Consider the following 15,302-nt stretch of genomic DNA (forward strand, 5'->3'; position numbering starts at 1 on the left):
CATGTTTGACAATTTAAACACACTATTAAAGGCAACAAAACAAAAATGGAAAATGCTGCATAAGATTACATGGAAGAGTAAGTTAAAAATTGAAGTGATGCCACATAGTTTTGTAAGTCATTACTTTTTTCCAAAAAGTAACCAGAACAAAAGTTCTGCTATACTTAATCCTCATCAATTTAAACTTTGCCATGAGTTTGCTTTACTATGTACTTTACTATGAATATAATTTTTCATATTCTTGTTATTGTGAATTTTTAACTATCCCTTCAAGACATTTCTCACTCCCATCTGCTCATATTTTTGGTCATAAAAGATATAGTATACATGACTTCAAATTAAGTCTTTTTCTATAGCATGGATCTGGATTTTTATTTTTAGCAGATGTGATGATGTTTTTATCACACATCTCTTATGGCAAAACAAAGGATGAGTTGACGAAGAAAGGGAGTGGAGGGCAAGAGGCCAACCCTGAGGTATTAGAATAGTCTGACATAAATGTTCCCATCCACTCCCACAGAGGCTCTCAGAACCCTCTCTGTGGCCAGGGTCTGAGGCAGGGAAAGTAAGGATAATCACGGCAAGTTCCTGTCCTGAGGAGCTCATGGTCCTATAACCTGGGAAGGAGTTTACAGTACTCTGTGTCACCTCAGATCAATTATACTCTTTTAAAATTATGAAACATCATCATCACTGGGACATGTCTTGTGGGAGGAAATGTTGCCTAAAAAACAAAACAACAACAACAGAAAACATGCAGTGGACTGAAATGTGTGCCCCCAAAATTCATATGTTGAAGCCTAACCCCTGGTATCTTGGAATGTGACTATATTTGGAGATTGAGCCTTTAAGGAGGTAATTAAGGCTAACTGAGGCCATAAAGCTGAGACCCTAATCCAATCTGACTGGGTTCTTATGAGTAGAGGAAGTGACACCAGGACTATGCATGTAGGGCAAAGCCATCAGCAAGCCAAGAAGAGAGGCCTCAGGAGACAGCAGCCTTGCCAACACCTTGATCTTGGACTTCCTAGCTTCCAGAACTGTGAGAAATCTCTGTTGTATAAGCCCCCCAGTCTATGGTATTTTGTTACAGCAGCCTGGGCTAACTCATACACCATGGCTTTACTATCTTAATTTTGTATTTTCCTCTCCAGTATTTTGTCTGTGCATTTGTTCACATTTATGTTTACAGTTACACACATAATGTTCATGCCATTTTGATCTCTGACTCTCAAACTGAGCCCTGCTACATAAAGATTGGGAGGAGATGGGGGTGTTGGCCATGGTGCTGCCAGGTATCCATGGGATGCTGTGCAGACCTGTCCCAGAGGTGCAGCCTCACCTTACCAACCTCACCATGCTGGCAGAGAAAAGCCAGATGGATGTGGAAAGAAGCACTGTTGCATTCATTCAAGATGAAGTGATGTTTGTCTCTGTCACTTGGCTGCTGACTTGCAAGGGAAAGATACTGGTGGATACTTGTTTTTTCATCATATTGTTCAACCAAGTGCCCAGCACAGTGCCTGGCAGTCACATTTATTAAGTGATTGAGTGGCCCATTCTCTTCCTGAATGCCAGGTTTGCTTGGGGAATTAAATTGTAAACAGAAGATGGCGTAGTGAGCATGAAATTAGCAAGGTTGGCCTTATCAAGCTGTTACAAGTGATAAGAGAGCTCTACTCTGTTGTCTAACAATTTGCCAATTAAAAAAGAATAATCAGCACATCTGGAAGTAATTTAGCATGTTATGCATTTTATGGTTTCAGCTATTTAAAAAAATATTTAAAAAAGTTATAATACTATTCACTTAATGTGGTCCCATTCTGTAATTTTGAACAATTGCTTGCACCCTATAAACAATTGGGTCTATTGGGCTCCTTAGAGTGTTCTACTTTCTAAGTTCATTTTTATACCTTCTATCATTGTGTTTTGATTAATTTTGCTTTGTAGTATATTCTAGATCTGATTGGGTTGTATTGATTTTCTGTACTGAGTTTCTGTTTCATAATATATTTCCTTGCCTATGTATTTTTACAAAGTAATTATGCTATTTAAAAAATCTTGTTGAACATTTATATTAAACAAAATATCAAAACTGTTGGTTTTCAGCTAGGTTAAAATAAAATGAGTAACCTTGTCCCCTTGCAGAGCAATAGAGATAATGGTACTTGGAAAAGTAGTAGAACATGAGGAATAAGCTTTATAGGAAACCAAGAAGATAGCAAGAGAATAGCACCTATATAAAAAATAAGACAGATCTCTGCATTCCCAGTAAGCAGAGCAATTCAGGCTTATTACAGATTTGTCTTTTCCTTAATTTTGAGTGAAAAGGACAATCAGAATAAAGGACACAGTAGATAGTAATCACTTAGTGCTATAGCGACAACACGATCTTATCAGTTTGGTTTTTTTTTCTGAGATGGAGTTTCACTCTTGTTGCCCAGGCTGGAGTGCAACGGCACAAAGTCAGCTCACTGCAACCTCTGCCTCCCAGGTTTAAGCGATTCTTCTGCCTCACCCTCCCGAGAGTAGCTGAGATTACAGGTGCCTGCCACCACACCCAACTAATTTTTTGTATTTTTAGTAGAGACAGGGTTTCACTATATTGGCCAGGCTGGTCTCGAACTCCCAACCTCAGGCGATCCAGGCCTTGGCCTCCCAAAGTGCTGGGATTACAGGCATGAGCCACCGCGCCCATCCAATCTGTTTTTTAAATACACCTTAAGTCAGTCTTAAGAACAAAGAATTGCCTAGTGTTTAAATGTGCAGACTCCAAAGCCACATTGCCTGGGTTGGAGTCAGATCTGCTACTTATTTGCTGAACCCCAGTTTACCCAAAATGGGTTAATAATTATGCCTACCTCGTACGGTTGCTGGGAGAATAAATGGATATACATAAAGGACTTCAGTAGTACCTGGCCAACAAATATTAGTTACATTAAGGAGATTTTGTGTTACGGAGGCACTTTTTAATTTTGGAGAGGTCGGTTTTCCTGTATTTGTTTGTTTTCCTAAATCTGAAAGTCTGCCCTGTACAGGTTTGCATGGACACCGTGGCCCCGTATGGCTGAACTCCCTATCTGACCTGCACCATTCTCAGGGAAATGCTTCTGAGCTTTTGCTCCTGACTTCTTTATCGTACTCTGGCAGCCATCGCCTGGCCTCCTGCAAAAAGTAGCTGGATTTTGTTAAAATTCAGTCTCTCTTGATACCATCTCTGCTGGATATGAGAGGGGATGGCTACCAGTGGAGCCTTAGCAACCTGATTAAGACTAGATCTGGGCTGGAATGTTCTCAGTGCTCTAAAATTATTGTTGATAAAGTTTCTCTCCATGTCTACCCACTTCCTTGTGCCCTGTTGCTCTCCATCCCATCTTACCAGCATGGGAGCTCAGCCAAGCCTCCTGTGGCTTTCTCCAGTCGATCACTGAGATGATTCTTTCTTCATTTTTCAGGTGCAAGTTCTCTCCTGTTGCCCTGAGTGCCCGCTCCCAGGCCCTCTGTATGAGTGACATTTCGGTCTGCCATGGAACCTGGCCCTGCTCTGGCCTGGCTCCTGCTCCTGAGCCTGCTGGCGGATTGTCTGAAAGCTGCTCAGTCCCGAGACTTCACAGTGAAAGACATTATCTACCTCCACCCTTCAAGTAAGACTGTTCTCTTTGCTGCAGAAACATCACTTTATTTCAAATAAGAAGTGGTTCAAAAACTGGCCAGGAAAAGGCATCCTTCAGTATAGTGAAAACCTCCCGTGATTTAATTGTTGTGGTGTGGTAATTTACAAAAGATGTTTTATGCTTTACCCTCACCTTGTCACAAGAAGATTTTTGGTGGTGGTGGTAAGGCAAATTATTGGGCTTGTTTTCTCAGTTCCCTACACAATCACTCTGATTCTGAACACTCTTCCCCTTGTACGCATGCCAGTCCTAAGTCAGCTATTAAAGTGAACCACCATATCCCAGAAGGAGGATTGTTTGTAAAAGATCAATCCTTTATACGTAAGATAATAGCTGGTCTTCCTCTCTGTGCATCTAATTCTCAATTTCAGCGTAATTTCCTCCCACAACTTCCAATGCCCTGTGCCTCCTTTTGGTTTCCTATATTTAAGAATTATCTAGGGAATGCTTAATAACATAGATGCGCAGATCCCTGCCCTAGAGTTTCTGATTTGCATGTATCTCAGGCTGTACCTGTGGATTTTTGCATTCAGCAAGAACTTCAAGTACTTCTGCTGCAGATATTCTAAGGATCACGCTTTAGGAAACACAGCAGTTTGACTTCCTCTTTTCGTCTCTATCTTTGTATTTATTGTCTCTTTGTATGAATCCTCTTCTGTATTGCCCCTTTTGAGGTGAGAGCTGGTTGTATTGTGTATATTCTGACCTTCGGCTTTTGCCCCAAGGTGCATTACTCTTTTGAAATGCTCTGCTTAACAAATATAGTTTGAGTGTCCACTGTGTGTCAAGGATTGTGATAGGCTTGAAAGCATAAAGGCAAATCAAACACAGTCCTTGCTTTTGAGGATCACATAGTCTACAAAGTGAAGGCAGCCATGTGGACTCCTTCAATCCACGTGGTTGGAATATTTAATGTCTGCTTGTTCTGGGTTAGCTGAGAGGTGGTATGCAGAATGCCCTGGGGCTTGGAGTCCACCTGACCTAGGATCAGCAACTAGCTCAGCTGCTTTGTGGCCTTTTGACTTAAAATAAATTCCCTATCATTGTGAAGATTAAATTAAAAATGTGTATGAAGCACTTAGCACTGAGTGTGAGACATAGGAAATGCTCAATCAATGTTAGGAGAATTCTTTGTGTTAATTTTGTCTTTTCTAAAGTGGTAAAGTAATATAATACATACTCAATAGCATTATTTTATGGAGCAGAAATAATATCTGTAAAACACTAGGCCTATACCACACCAGGCAATCAAATGGTTGTTTACATTATTGTTTTTATTATCGTTGGCTTAGTAAACTGGGGGTGCTGAGAATACACTGCTCCAGTGTTGTATAACTCCAACATACTTTTAATAGGCAGCAAATAATTTCTTTAGATTTCTATTGTCTCTGTACCCTCTTATCAGTATAGTCTGGTGCCCACTGGTTAATCGTATGGAAGACTTATCTGGCTGCTTGTTTTGTGGGGCTTTTTATTTTAATAATATGCATGAAGAGAAGGTGCTTTAATATTTGTTCTGTTTTCTAGATTGCATTTTGCTGTTTTCTCCAAGCAGGCATGCTACTTTATTAGACTTGGTGAATCAAAAACCTAGGTTTCTGTCTCTTAGTGTTGATTGCCAGAGTTTTCAGCTTCTGTATGATTCCTTCTCAACTTCAGTGACAGACTCAGTAGTAACTGGGCTGCAGAAAAGGTCCACACTGGACTTACACAGAGGCTGTGATTGTACACACAGAGTGGGAAGGAGAATTAAGGTGACTGGATTTAACAACATACACACCACTTCTGCCTCAGTAGTGTGGTGGGTCAGTGCCCTGTGTGTTGGGTCTCTATTGGGAAATTCAATTTCAGAAGGAGGTCTTGAAGGCTGAGCCTTGCAAGCAGAGGAAAATCACTTCTGCTCTTGAAAAGTTGATGAAAAAGTTCTGCTCATATGACCAATGTTAATTAAGTAAAGCCATGGCCTGATTAGAAGAAACTCGCCATATGTAAAGAATTAGTAGGGCTTCCTCTTCCCCTCACTGGCCTGAGGTGATCTGCAAAAATGGTTCACTATTCATTTGACCTGGAAAACCAAATCATGCAAATCAGGGTTCAAATCTTCATGTTCACTTTAAGAACACCTGTGAAACTGCCCAGACCATCAAGCGTATGCATGTACAAAAAGCCACTGAGTTGTCTGAAAGATGTCACTTTACAAAAATAATGTCTACCATTCTAACATTACAGTGGTGGAGTCGGTAGGTGTGCCCAGGCCAAACAGTGAGGCTGAACACAGGATCAGTGGCCTGAAAAGAGTGCTGATTTTTTGCTGCACATGCTTTAAAACGCAGAGTCATGCTGTACTTAAGGGTTTAGATGTAGATTCCCTGGTCATTGAGCCTCTATCCAGGTGAACAAGTAATCCAAGATGCACGGCTGAACTTACTTAAAGAGCCATACATGAGCTCCCCCTGTCACATCGAGGTGACCCTTACTGGAAAGAATCAAATTGTTCCTAAACCAGAAGAGGGGGTTGCAGAGAAGAAAAAGATATCCTGGAAGAAACTGAAGAAACAAAAACGTATGACATGGAAATAAATGCAGCATAAAACAAATGCAAATAAAAGTAAAAGAAAAAAGAATTGGTGAGGTTTTCTGATATGATTTTGAGATATGGAGAAGGATGGAAGTTGTTCCTAAGTGAGATTATAAGTAGATGATTCACCAGCAGATCAGGGTCCAAGTTCTCTTTAGAGTCTCCCTCCGTAACTTATGATGGGAATACTGTGTAAATTGTTGTTAGAGTGAAGTTACTATGAATGGCTCCTGCTTGGCCAGAACTTCGTTTATTCTGTCCACTTTTTTTTTTTTTTTTTTTTGAGACAGAGTCTCACTCTGTCGCCCAGGCTGGAGTGCAGTGGTGCGATCTTGGCTCACTGCAAGCTCCGCCTCCTGGGTTCACGCCATTCTCCTGCCTCAGCCTCCTGAGAAGCTGGGACTATAGGTGCCCACCACCAGGCCTGACTAATTTTTTTTTTTTGTTTTTAGTAGAGACGGGTTTCATCGTGTTAGCCAGGATGGTCTCCATCGCCTGACCTCGTGATCTGTCCGCCTCGGCCTCCCAAAGTGTTGGGATTACAGGCGTGAGCCACCGCGCCTGGCCTATTCTGTCCACTTTTAAATCAGTATTAACTTCTAATTTCTTTGAACTATTTTAGAAGTTTGTGGTGTGTGTTTTCACACTTTGATTTTTTAAATGGCGTGGTTCTATGTCCTTGAGCACTAGACCATATTAAGATGTAGTCTCTACAAATAAGCAGGTATCTGTTGAACGTAGACTGTAAAAAATATATGAGGGAAGTATGGGATTAGTTTGATTTTGAATTATTTATATAGTCACCTCACTTTGTAGGTGAAGGCACAAACAGCATTCTTTTGTGAATGAGCCACATTTCATTAATGTTACAATGTGTAACATGAAGCTCGGAACCTGCTGAAGGAGAAATATGGTGATGCTGGAGATATGAGAAGACACACACATTTTCTGTACCAGACAAACAGAAGCTATTTTCTCCTCATTCCGATGCCCAGAACAGCCATCACTGATAATAACTGGGGAGAGATTGGAACCCAGGCTGGGAAAATTCAGCCTCCCATGACTCATCTTTTTTGCTCCCTGGTTTCCTAATCTTTGAAGTTTCTGAACATTTAAAAGAAAGAAACTTCATGGCTTTCAAATCTGAAGCACTGTCGTCAATAATGTTCTTTTCTATAATCCTTGTGTCATTTGTTGTTGAGTTTTTCTTTGCTCGTTTTTATGTGAAAAATGAATTTCTTCCCAGCCTATGATTCAAATACCAAATCAAATAAAAACTTTCAAAACAAGAGTTACTATTAAGAGAAATAGAGCTGCTTATTTGGTAGTCAGACATAGTAAGAGATAGCAGAGTTTAATATACTAAGTGGCTGCGACCTATTCTTAGCCTCCATTTCTTTCCTTAGAATAGAAAGAAACCTTTCCTAAGAATATCCAATTTTCCTCTGGTTGCATGTTTTGAATCTTTCCTTAATCATGTACACCAAAGAGCTGTATTCCTGTGGGGGCTTGTTTGTGCCCATGTAGAGAGCCAAATAAGTTTGTTCAGACTAGACTATGTAAGTCTTAGAGAGTAAGGGGACTTTCTAGAAAGGTACCAGATAATGTATTTATTTCTGTCAGAAATATGTTCATATTAAAATTATACTTACAATATTTTGTTGCCAAGTGGACTGAGAAAAAAGATACATTTATTAGATTTCTAGAATTTTTATATATGCATCCAGTTTTCAGAAACAATGGAAGTTAATTTGGTAAGGATAGAAAAATGTTTGGATGCATTACACATCAGCATACCTTTCAAAACAAAAGTCTGTTCTCACCACGGTTCTGGTAACTGAAGGCCTTTGTCTAGGCAAAAGTTCCAAGAGATGGAAACAAAGACTAAATCTTTTCTGATACCGTACAAATAAATTATGGTCGGTTGAACTATGGCTGACCATGAGAGTTAATGGACAGATTATTTTACAGGAAGTAACTGGGCACTTTGGCGTTTCTTTTTTTCTTTACAATCACCTTCTCTTAAGGGACCAAGGACTTATGCCCTGAAATACAGAGTAACTGAGCTTATTAACTCTGTGATCAAGAGCCAAATTAGATTCATTCACAGCTGGGGCCACAACAATTTGAAACTCCGCTTGCTCTACAATGCTTTGAAGTAACAAAGAAGCAAATAGCACATCTCTTAGGAACCTCTTTCCGTCCTTTAAAAAAAAAAAAAAACCTCTTTATCAGATGCAGTATCAATTAGCAAGTTACTGGAGATAGTTGTTCATCTGTAGACCTCATTTCTGGCAAAATATCTCAAGAGGGAAGAATTTAACCATTTACTTGGTATTATACCTTAATTATCCACTGAAAGCAGTATGTTTGCAGAGATTTGTCATTAATCAGGGTGTGATTATTCACTAATTGGTATTACCTGCCAAGATGTCAGTAAAAGTTCCTACAAGCAAATATTAAACTCTAGCCATTGAGAATGTGCACAGATACGGAGCTGTAGATTCTAAAAGAAAACTCACCAAAAATGCGATAATTTGGTTGTCAACGATACGTGCTGATAAACTCAGAGATAAAAGAATTTAAGCAAAGCTTCATTTTGCTGCCATAGTATTTTAGTTCCCACTCCTGTTTAAATTTCAATATACTTTGGGTTCATTTTCAGAATCCAGGCCTCTTATGTAAGAAATAAGTGTTTATAGTATGTCACTTGTCTCACAAAAGATCATTTTGAAAAGTCTATTAAGTAATTCAAATTTGTGAACACTACAACTTACTAGTGTTAGGGTCTCAATAAGTTTGTTCTTGGAGTAGCTGGATTGTCAATCTTCATTCAGAATTCTTAATTTATCTCTTTGATGGGAAAGTTTCCAGGAATAACTAATTCAGTATTCCATCCAAAAATTTTACTGGCTGCAGTGACAGACAGATAAAATTGGATGCCCCAGTGAATTAATCATGCAAACTGAAGTGGTACGAGTAGCTTGCAGCCATAAACCTTGGTGAATATGATGATCATTTTTTTGAGAAATGCAGTTCTTTGACAAATGCTTTATATCTTTTTTTTTCCAAAATGTCTACTTTGATCATTCCACTTCAAATTTTACAAGCTATTTTAAAGTCCAATCTTTGAAAGTTGTTTATATATTAAGTATTTTAAACTTGATAGGGAAACTATTTTTTAATGTATCCAATCAGGACAATTTCCTAAAATATTTTATGTGATAAAATATCTGCAAGAGTATTGCATGGCTTTGGTGTTTGAGAACCTGTTTTTTTTTTTTTTTTTTAATTCTTCAGCCATGTACAGGAATACCTTAGAGATTATTGCAGGATCAGTTCCAGACCACCACAACAAAGCAATTACCACAATAAAGCAAGTTATGCAAATTTTTTGGTCTCCTTGTGCGTATAAAAGTTATGTTTGTATTATACCATAGTCTATTAAGTGTGGAATAGCATTATGTCTAAAAAACAATGTGCATATCTTTTTTTTTTTTTTTTTTTTTTTTTTTTTGAGGCAGGGCTTGGCTCTGTGGCCCAGGCTGGAGTGCAGTGGTGCAATCTCAGTTTACTGCAGCCACCGCCACCTGGGCTCAAGCGATCCTCCCACCTCAGCCTCCTGAGTAGCTGGGACCACAGGTGTGCACCACCACGCCTGGCTAATTTTTGTATTTTTAGTAGAGACAGGATTTCTTCATGTTGCTAAGGCTGGTCTCGAACTTGTGAGCTCTAGCTATCCACCTGACTCGGCCTCCCAAAGTGCTGAGATTACATCGTTGGCCACCATGTTCCACCAACAATGTACGTATCTTAATTTAAAAAGACTTTATTGCTAAAAATGCTAAGATCATCTGAGCCTTTAGTGAGTTATAATCTTTTTGCTGGTGGAGGGTCTTGCCTTGATACTGATGGCTGTTGAATGATCAGGGTGATGGTTGCTGAAGGCTGGGGTAGCTGTGGCAATTTTTAAAAATAAGACAACAATGAAGTTTACCATATGAGCTGATTCTGCCCTTCACAAAAGATTTCTCAGTAGCATGTGATGCTGTTTGACAGCATTCTACTCACAGCAGAACTTCTTTCAAAATTGGAATTAATCTTCTCAAAACCCTGCCACTGCTTTATCAACAGTTCTATGATGTTCTAAATCCTTTTTTGTCATTTCAACAATGTTCACAGCATCTTCACCAGGAGTAGATTCCATCTCAAGAAACGGCTTACTTTTTTGCTCGTTCATAAGAAGCCAACTCCTCATTCATTTAACTTCTATTATGAGATTACAGCAGTTCAGTCACCTTTTCAGGCTCCGCTTCTAATTCTAGTTCTCTTGCTGTGTCCACCACATCTGCAGTTACTTTCTCTACTGAAATCACAGTCATCTGTGATGGTTGGAATCGCGTATTTCCAAACTGCTGTTAATGTTGACATTTTGACCACCTGTGAATCACAAATGTCCTTAATGGCACCTAGATGATTAATCCTTTCTAGAAGGGTTTTTAATTTACTTTGCTCATATTCATCAGCAGAATCATGATCTATGGCAGCTATAGGCTTACAAATATATTTCTTAAATAATAAAACTTGAAACTCAAAATGACTTCTTGATCCATCAACTACAGAAGGGATGTTGGGTTCACAGGCATGAAAATGACATTAATTTCCTTGTAGATCTCCATCAGAGCTCTTGAGTGACCAGCTGTATTGCCAATGAGCAGTAGTATTTTGAAAGAAATATTTTTTTTTCTGAGCAGTAGATCCCAACAGGGGCTTACAATATTCAGTAGACAATTCTGTAAATAAATGTGCTGTCATCCAGGCTTTGTTGTTCCATTTATAGAGTACAGAGTAGATTTAACATAATTTTTAAAGTCTCAAGGATTTTAAGAATGATAAATTAGCATTGGCTTCAATTTAAAAGTCACCAGCTGTATTAGCACCTAACAAAAGAATCAGCCTGTCCTTTGAAGCCAGGCATTGACTTTTCTCTCTAGCTATGAAAGTCCTAGATGTCATCTTCTTCCAATATAAGGCTGTTTTGTCTACACTGAAAATCTGTTTAGTGTCATCATCTTCAGTGATCTTAACTAGATTTTCTGGATAACTTGCTGCAACTTCTTCATTAGCACTTTCCATTTTACCTTATGATTTTATATTATGGAAATAGATTTTTTCCTTAAACCTTGTGAACCATTCTCTGCTAGCTGCAGACTTTTCTTCTGCATCTTAATGTCTCTCAGCCTTTATAGAACTAATGAGAGTTAGGACCTTGACTTGGATTAGGCTTTGGTTTAAGGGAATGCTGTGGCTGGTTTGATCTTCTATCCAGACCACTCAGACTTTCTCTGTATCAGCAAAAAGGCTGTTCTACATTCTTAACATTCGTGTATTCATTAAAGTAGCACTTTTAACTTCCTTCAAGAACCTTTCCTTTATATTTACAACTTGGCTAACTGGCACAAGAGGCCTAGCTCTCAGCCTATCTCAGCTTTCAACATGCCTTCCTCACCAGTCTTAATCATTTCTAGGTTTTGATTTAAAGTGAAAATTGTGTTACTCTTCCTTTCACCTGAACACTTAGAGGCATTTGTAGGGATACTAGTTGGCCTAATTTCAGTATTGTTGTATCTCAGGAAATATGGAGGTCTGGGGCAGGGAAAGGGAGAGAGAGAGAGATGGAAGAATAGCAGGTCGATGGAGCAGTCAAAACATACACATTTATTCAGTTCACCATTTTATGTGGGTGCAGTTTGTGGTGCCCCCAAACAATTATAATAGTATTTCAGAGATTACTGATCACAAGTCACCATACAGATACAAAAGTAATGGAAAAGTTTGACATACTGCAAGCATTCCCAAAATGTGACACAGACATGAAGTGAGCACGTGCAATTGGAAAATGACACCGATAGACTTGCTCAATGCAGGGTTGCCACAAAACTTCAATTTGTAAAAATACAGTATCTGCAAAGTGTGCTAAAATGAATTGTGATACAACAAGGTATACCTGCCCTTACCTAAATAGAACCTTTCAATTCAAATGTAACCCATTTTTCTATAGGTGGGTAATGTGAAGGTATAAAAAGTATTTGTTTATAGTTTACAAAATACTTCTCTTTGTCACAGTTATATGACATTTTCCCCCTATTAAAATTTCCTTATGAAAATGGAGTGGTTGGATGGCTGTGTCTAAGCTGCTTTCCATCATTTTGTAAAATGATCTATGCACTTTTTCTATCATTCTGTTTATGAATTTGAGTTACTATGTGAGAGACTTAGAGCACGCAAATGGGCCCATAAAAAGTTCCGATTACTTGTCTTTTTTAGACTGTTTATGACTTTTGATCATGATACATTATTTGATATTGTCATAGTCAGGTCTGTGAAGTAATGCAAGCATGTACATGGATGGGCAGCTATTCTCGGCAAGGTGAAAATCAAAGTGATATCTGGTCCATCATTCTGGCCTTAAGCTACTGCCTTCTCCTTCATTTATTTTTGATAACATATCTAATTGGTTCCATGTGGGCAGAGCAATTTACCCTGAGATGATTATTTCCGCCAGTGGGATATGCAGGCTCAGCCATCTGCGAGAGAGAACAGTTGGCTCCTGCAGATGAAGTGTTTGAGTGTTTGCAGCTTTCAAATAGGCCAGGTAATTTTACAAATTAAACAACACAAGTTTTGTTTATGAAAGGCAAAACTCTAAGTAGTGAAGCAAGCAAATGATTAGAGCTAAGAAGCAATTAAATGCACATCAGTGGTAAGGACAAAGAACAGCTGGGCCTGACATTCCTCGGTGATCCTCATCTTTTTGTGGAGAGAAGGCCTTGGGTGCCCGCGACAGTCTCCAGAGCTCAAATCTCATGTGACCCCTCCTCACCTGAGCTTATAGGTGAAGAATCGAAGCACTTGGAGGACAGTTCCTTCTGAAGGCAGGAAGAGGCAACTCACCAGTGGGAGCAGTAGGAAGAGATAAGTGGGGCTTCCTGGAATGGCCTAGTCCTCAGGCTAGAACTGGTAGCCTCTGGTGCCTCATCCCCACGTCCCCTCAGCATCTAGCTTCTATGGACATGGGTCCGAAAGCCACCTGAAGAGGGTCACCTCTGCATGGGCAGCATATATTTTAGCAATGAAGACTCTTCTCTTAGCTAAGGCTTACCATCTCCAGGGGTTCATAATGACATCAGGTCTGAACAGATAAAAATTTTACAGTGTACCAGAGAAATTGCCACTTTTGTAGATTGAAATGGTCAAACATCAGGAAATTTTATGATGATTCAACCCAATATTTTTATTTGCATGTTGACATCTGTGTATAAGTTGACATGAGTAAGTTATTAGAAATCCAGAGAATGCCTTTTTAATTAAAATTTTTGTTGAGATAATTTTAAAGTCATATGCAATTTTAGGACATAGTACATGATGCTGAGTGTGGTAGTTCATGCCTATAATCCCAGCAGTTTGGGAGGCCGAGGCTGGAAAATCCCTTGAGGCCAGGAGTTCGAGAAATAATACAGTGAGATCCCATGTACCCATTATCCAGTTTGTCCCAGTGGTGACATTTTGAAAAACTATAGCATAGGCCGGGTGTGGTGGCTCATACCTGTAATCCCAGCACTTTGGGAGGCCAAGGTGGGTGGATCACCTGAGGTCAGGAGTTCAAGACCAGCCTGGCCAACATGGTAAAACTCCATCTCTACTAAAAATACAAAATTAGCCGGGTATAGTGGCACATGCCTGTAATCCCAGCTACTTGGGAGGCTGAGGCAGGAGAATCGCTTGAACCCAGGAGATGGAGGTTGCTGTGAGCTGAGATTGTGCCACTGCACTCCGGTCTGGGCAACGAGAGTGAAACTCAGAAAAAAAGAAAAGAAAGAAAGAAAAGAAAAACTATAGCATAATACCACAACCAGTATATTAATATCAATACAATTAGTCTACCAATGTCATTCTGATTTCCCTAATTTTACTCTGTGTGTGTACATTTAGTTCTACCTAATTTTATCATGTGTAGGTTTGTGTATCCTCCACCACAGTTGAGACACTGAAGAATTTCAGTAACACAAGGGTTCCTCCTACTGGCCTCAAACCCACCTCTCTCCCCACCTCTCCACCCCTACCCCCACCTCTGCCATTCCTAACCCCTGACAACCACTAATCATTTCAAAAATGTCATATAAATGGAACCATGCAATATATAACCTTTTGGGATGGGCTTTATTCACTCCAAATAATTTCCTGGAAACTCACCCAAGTTGTTGAAAGTAGTAATAGTTCATTCCTTTTTATTGCTGACTAATGTTCCATAGTATGGATGTCCAACAGTTTGTTTAACCATTCACCCACTGAAGGACATCAAGGATATTTCCAGTTTTTGGGCTATTACAAATAAAGTTTCTGTTGACATTTGTGTACAGATTTTTGCATGAATACAAATGTTCATTTCTCAGGGACAGATGCCCAAGAGTAAAGTTGCTGGTTCATATGGTAGTTGAAGGTTTAAGAAACTGCTAAGTTGTCTTGAGAATGCTTTCTTTAAAATAATGAAAATGTCTTAACTTCACAGGATTCTGTGCCTTGTCTAAAAATTAATCTTTTCTCTTAATCCTTCTTTTTAGCCACACCATATCCTGGTGGATTTAAATGTTTCACCTGTGAAAAGGCAGCAGACAATTATGAGTGCAACCGATGGGCTCCAGACATCTACTGCCCTCGAGGTAAACTCTCAGTAGACTGATTGGGGTCCCCTGGGCTGTCTGTGAGTGAACAGCCCTTTTGACTTTGGTGATGTATAAAGAGAGGCATGCTTGCAATCTCAGCTGCTCCTCTTGTCTAAGGCTATTAGATCTTTTGTACCACACCAATAACTTATCAGAGATTCTCAGAGACATAAACTGAGCCACAGGATTGTTTCCTTTCTCATGAAGTATTTTTGGCACTCCACAGGAGGTGATACCTTCGCCTGTACCCCCAGGCCCAGTCAAATGTAGGAAGAGAGAACAGCCAGTCTGTCTGCCACTCTTTGAGGCATTAGTCAGTGCATAGTA

The 15,302-nt window shown here is 39.5% G+C and overlaps 1 protein-coding gene across 1 annotated transcript in view; it reads left to right on the plus strand.

Annotated features, from left to right (window-relative positions):
• The window catches only part of LYPD6 (LY6/PLAUR domain containing 6), a 140,720-nt gene that overhangs the window by 100,418 nt on the left and 25,000 nt on the right, over nt 1-15,302 (plus strand). The window contains exons 2-3 of the mRNA XM_004032637.5: nt 3,456-3,644; nt 14,874-14,972. Coding sequence (XP_004032685.1) covers nt 3,527-3,644; nt 14,874-14,972 — 217 coding nt within the window. The 5' untranslated portion in view covers nt 3,456-3,526. The remainder of the gene's footprint in view (nt 1-3,455; nt 3,645-14,873; nt 14,973-15,302) is intronic.

This window comes from Gorilla gorilla, chromosome 11, assembly GCF_029281585.2.
Source record: "Gorilla gorilla gorilla isolate KB3781 chromosome 11, NHGRI_mGorGor1-v2.1_pri, whole genome shotgun sequence".
Lineage (NCBI taxonomy): Eukaryota > Metazoa > Chordata > Mammalia > Primates > Hominidae > Gorilla > Gorilla gorilla.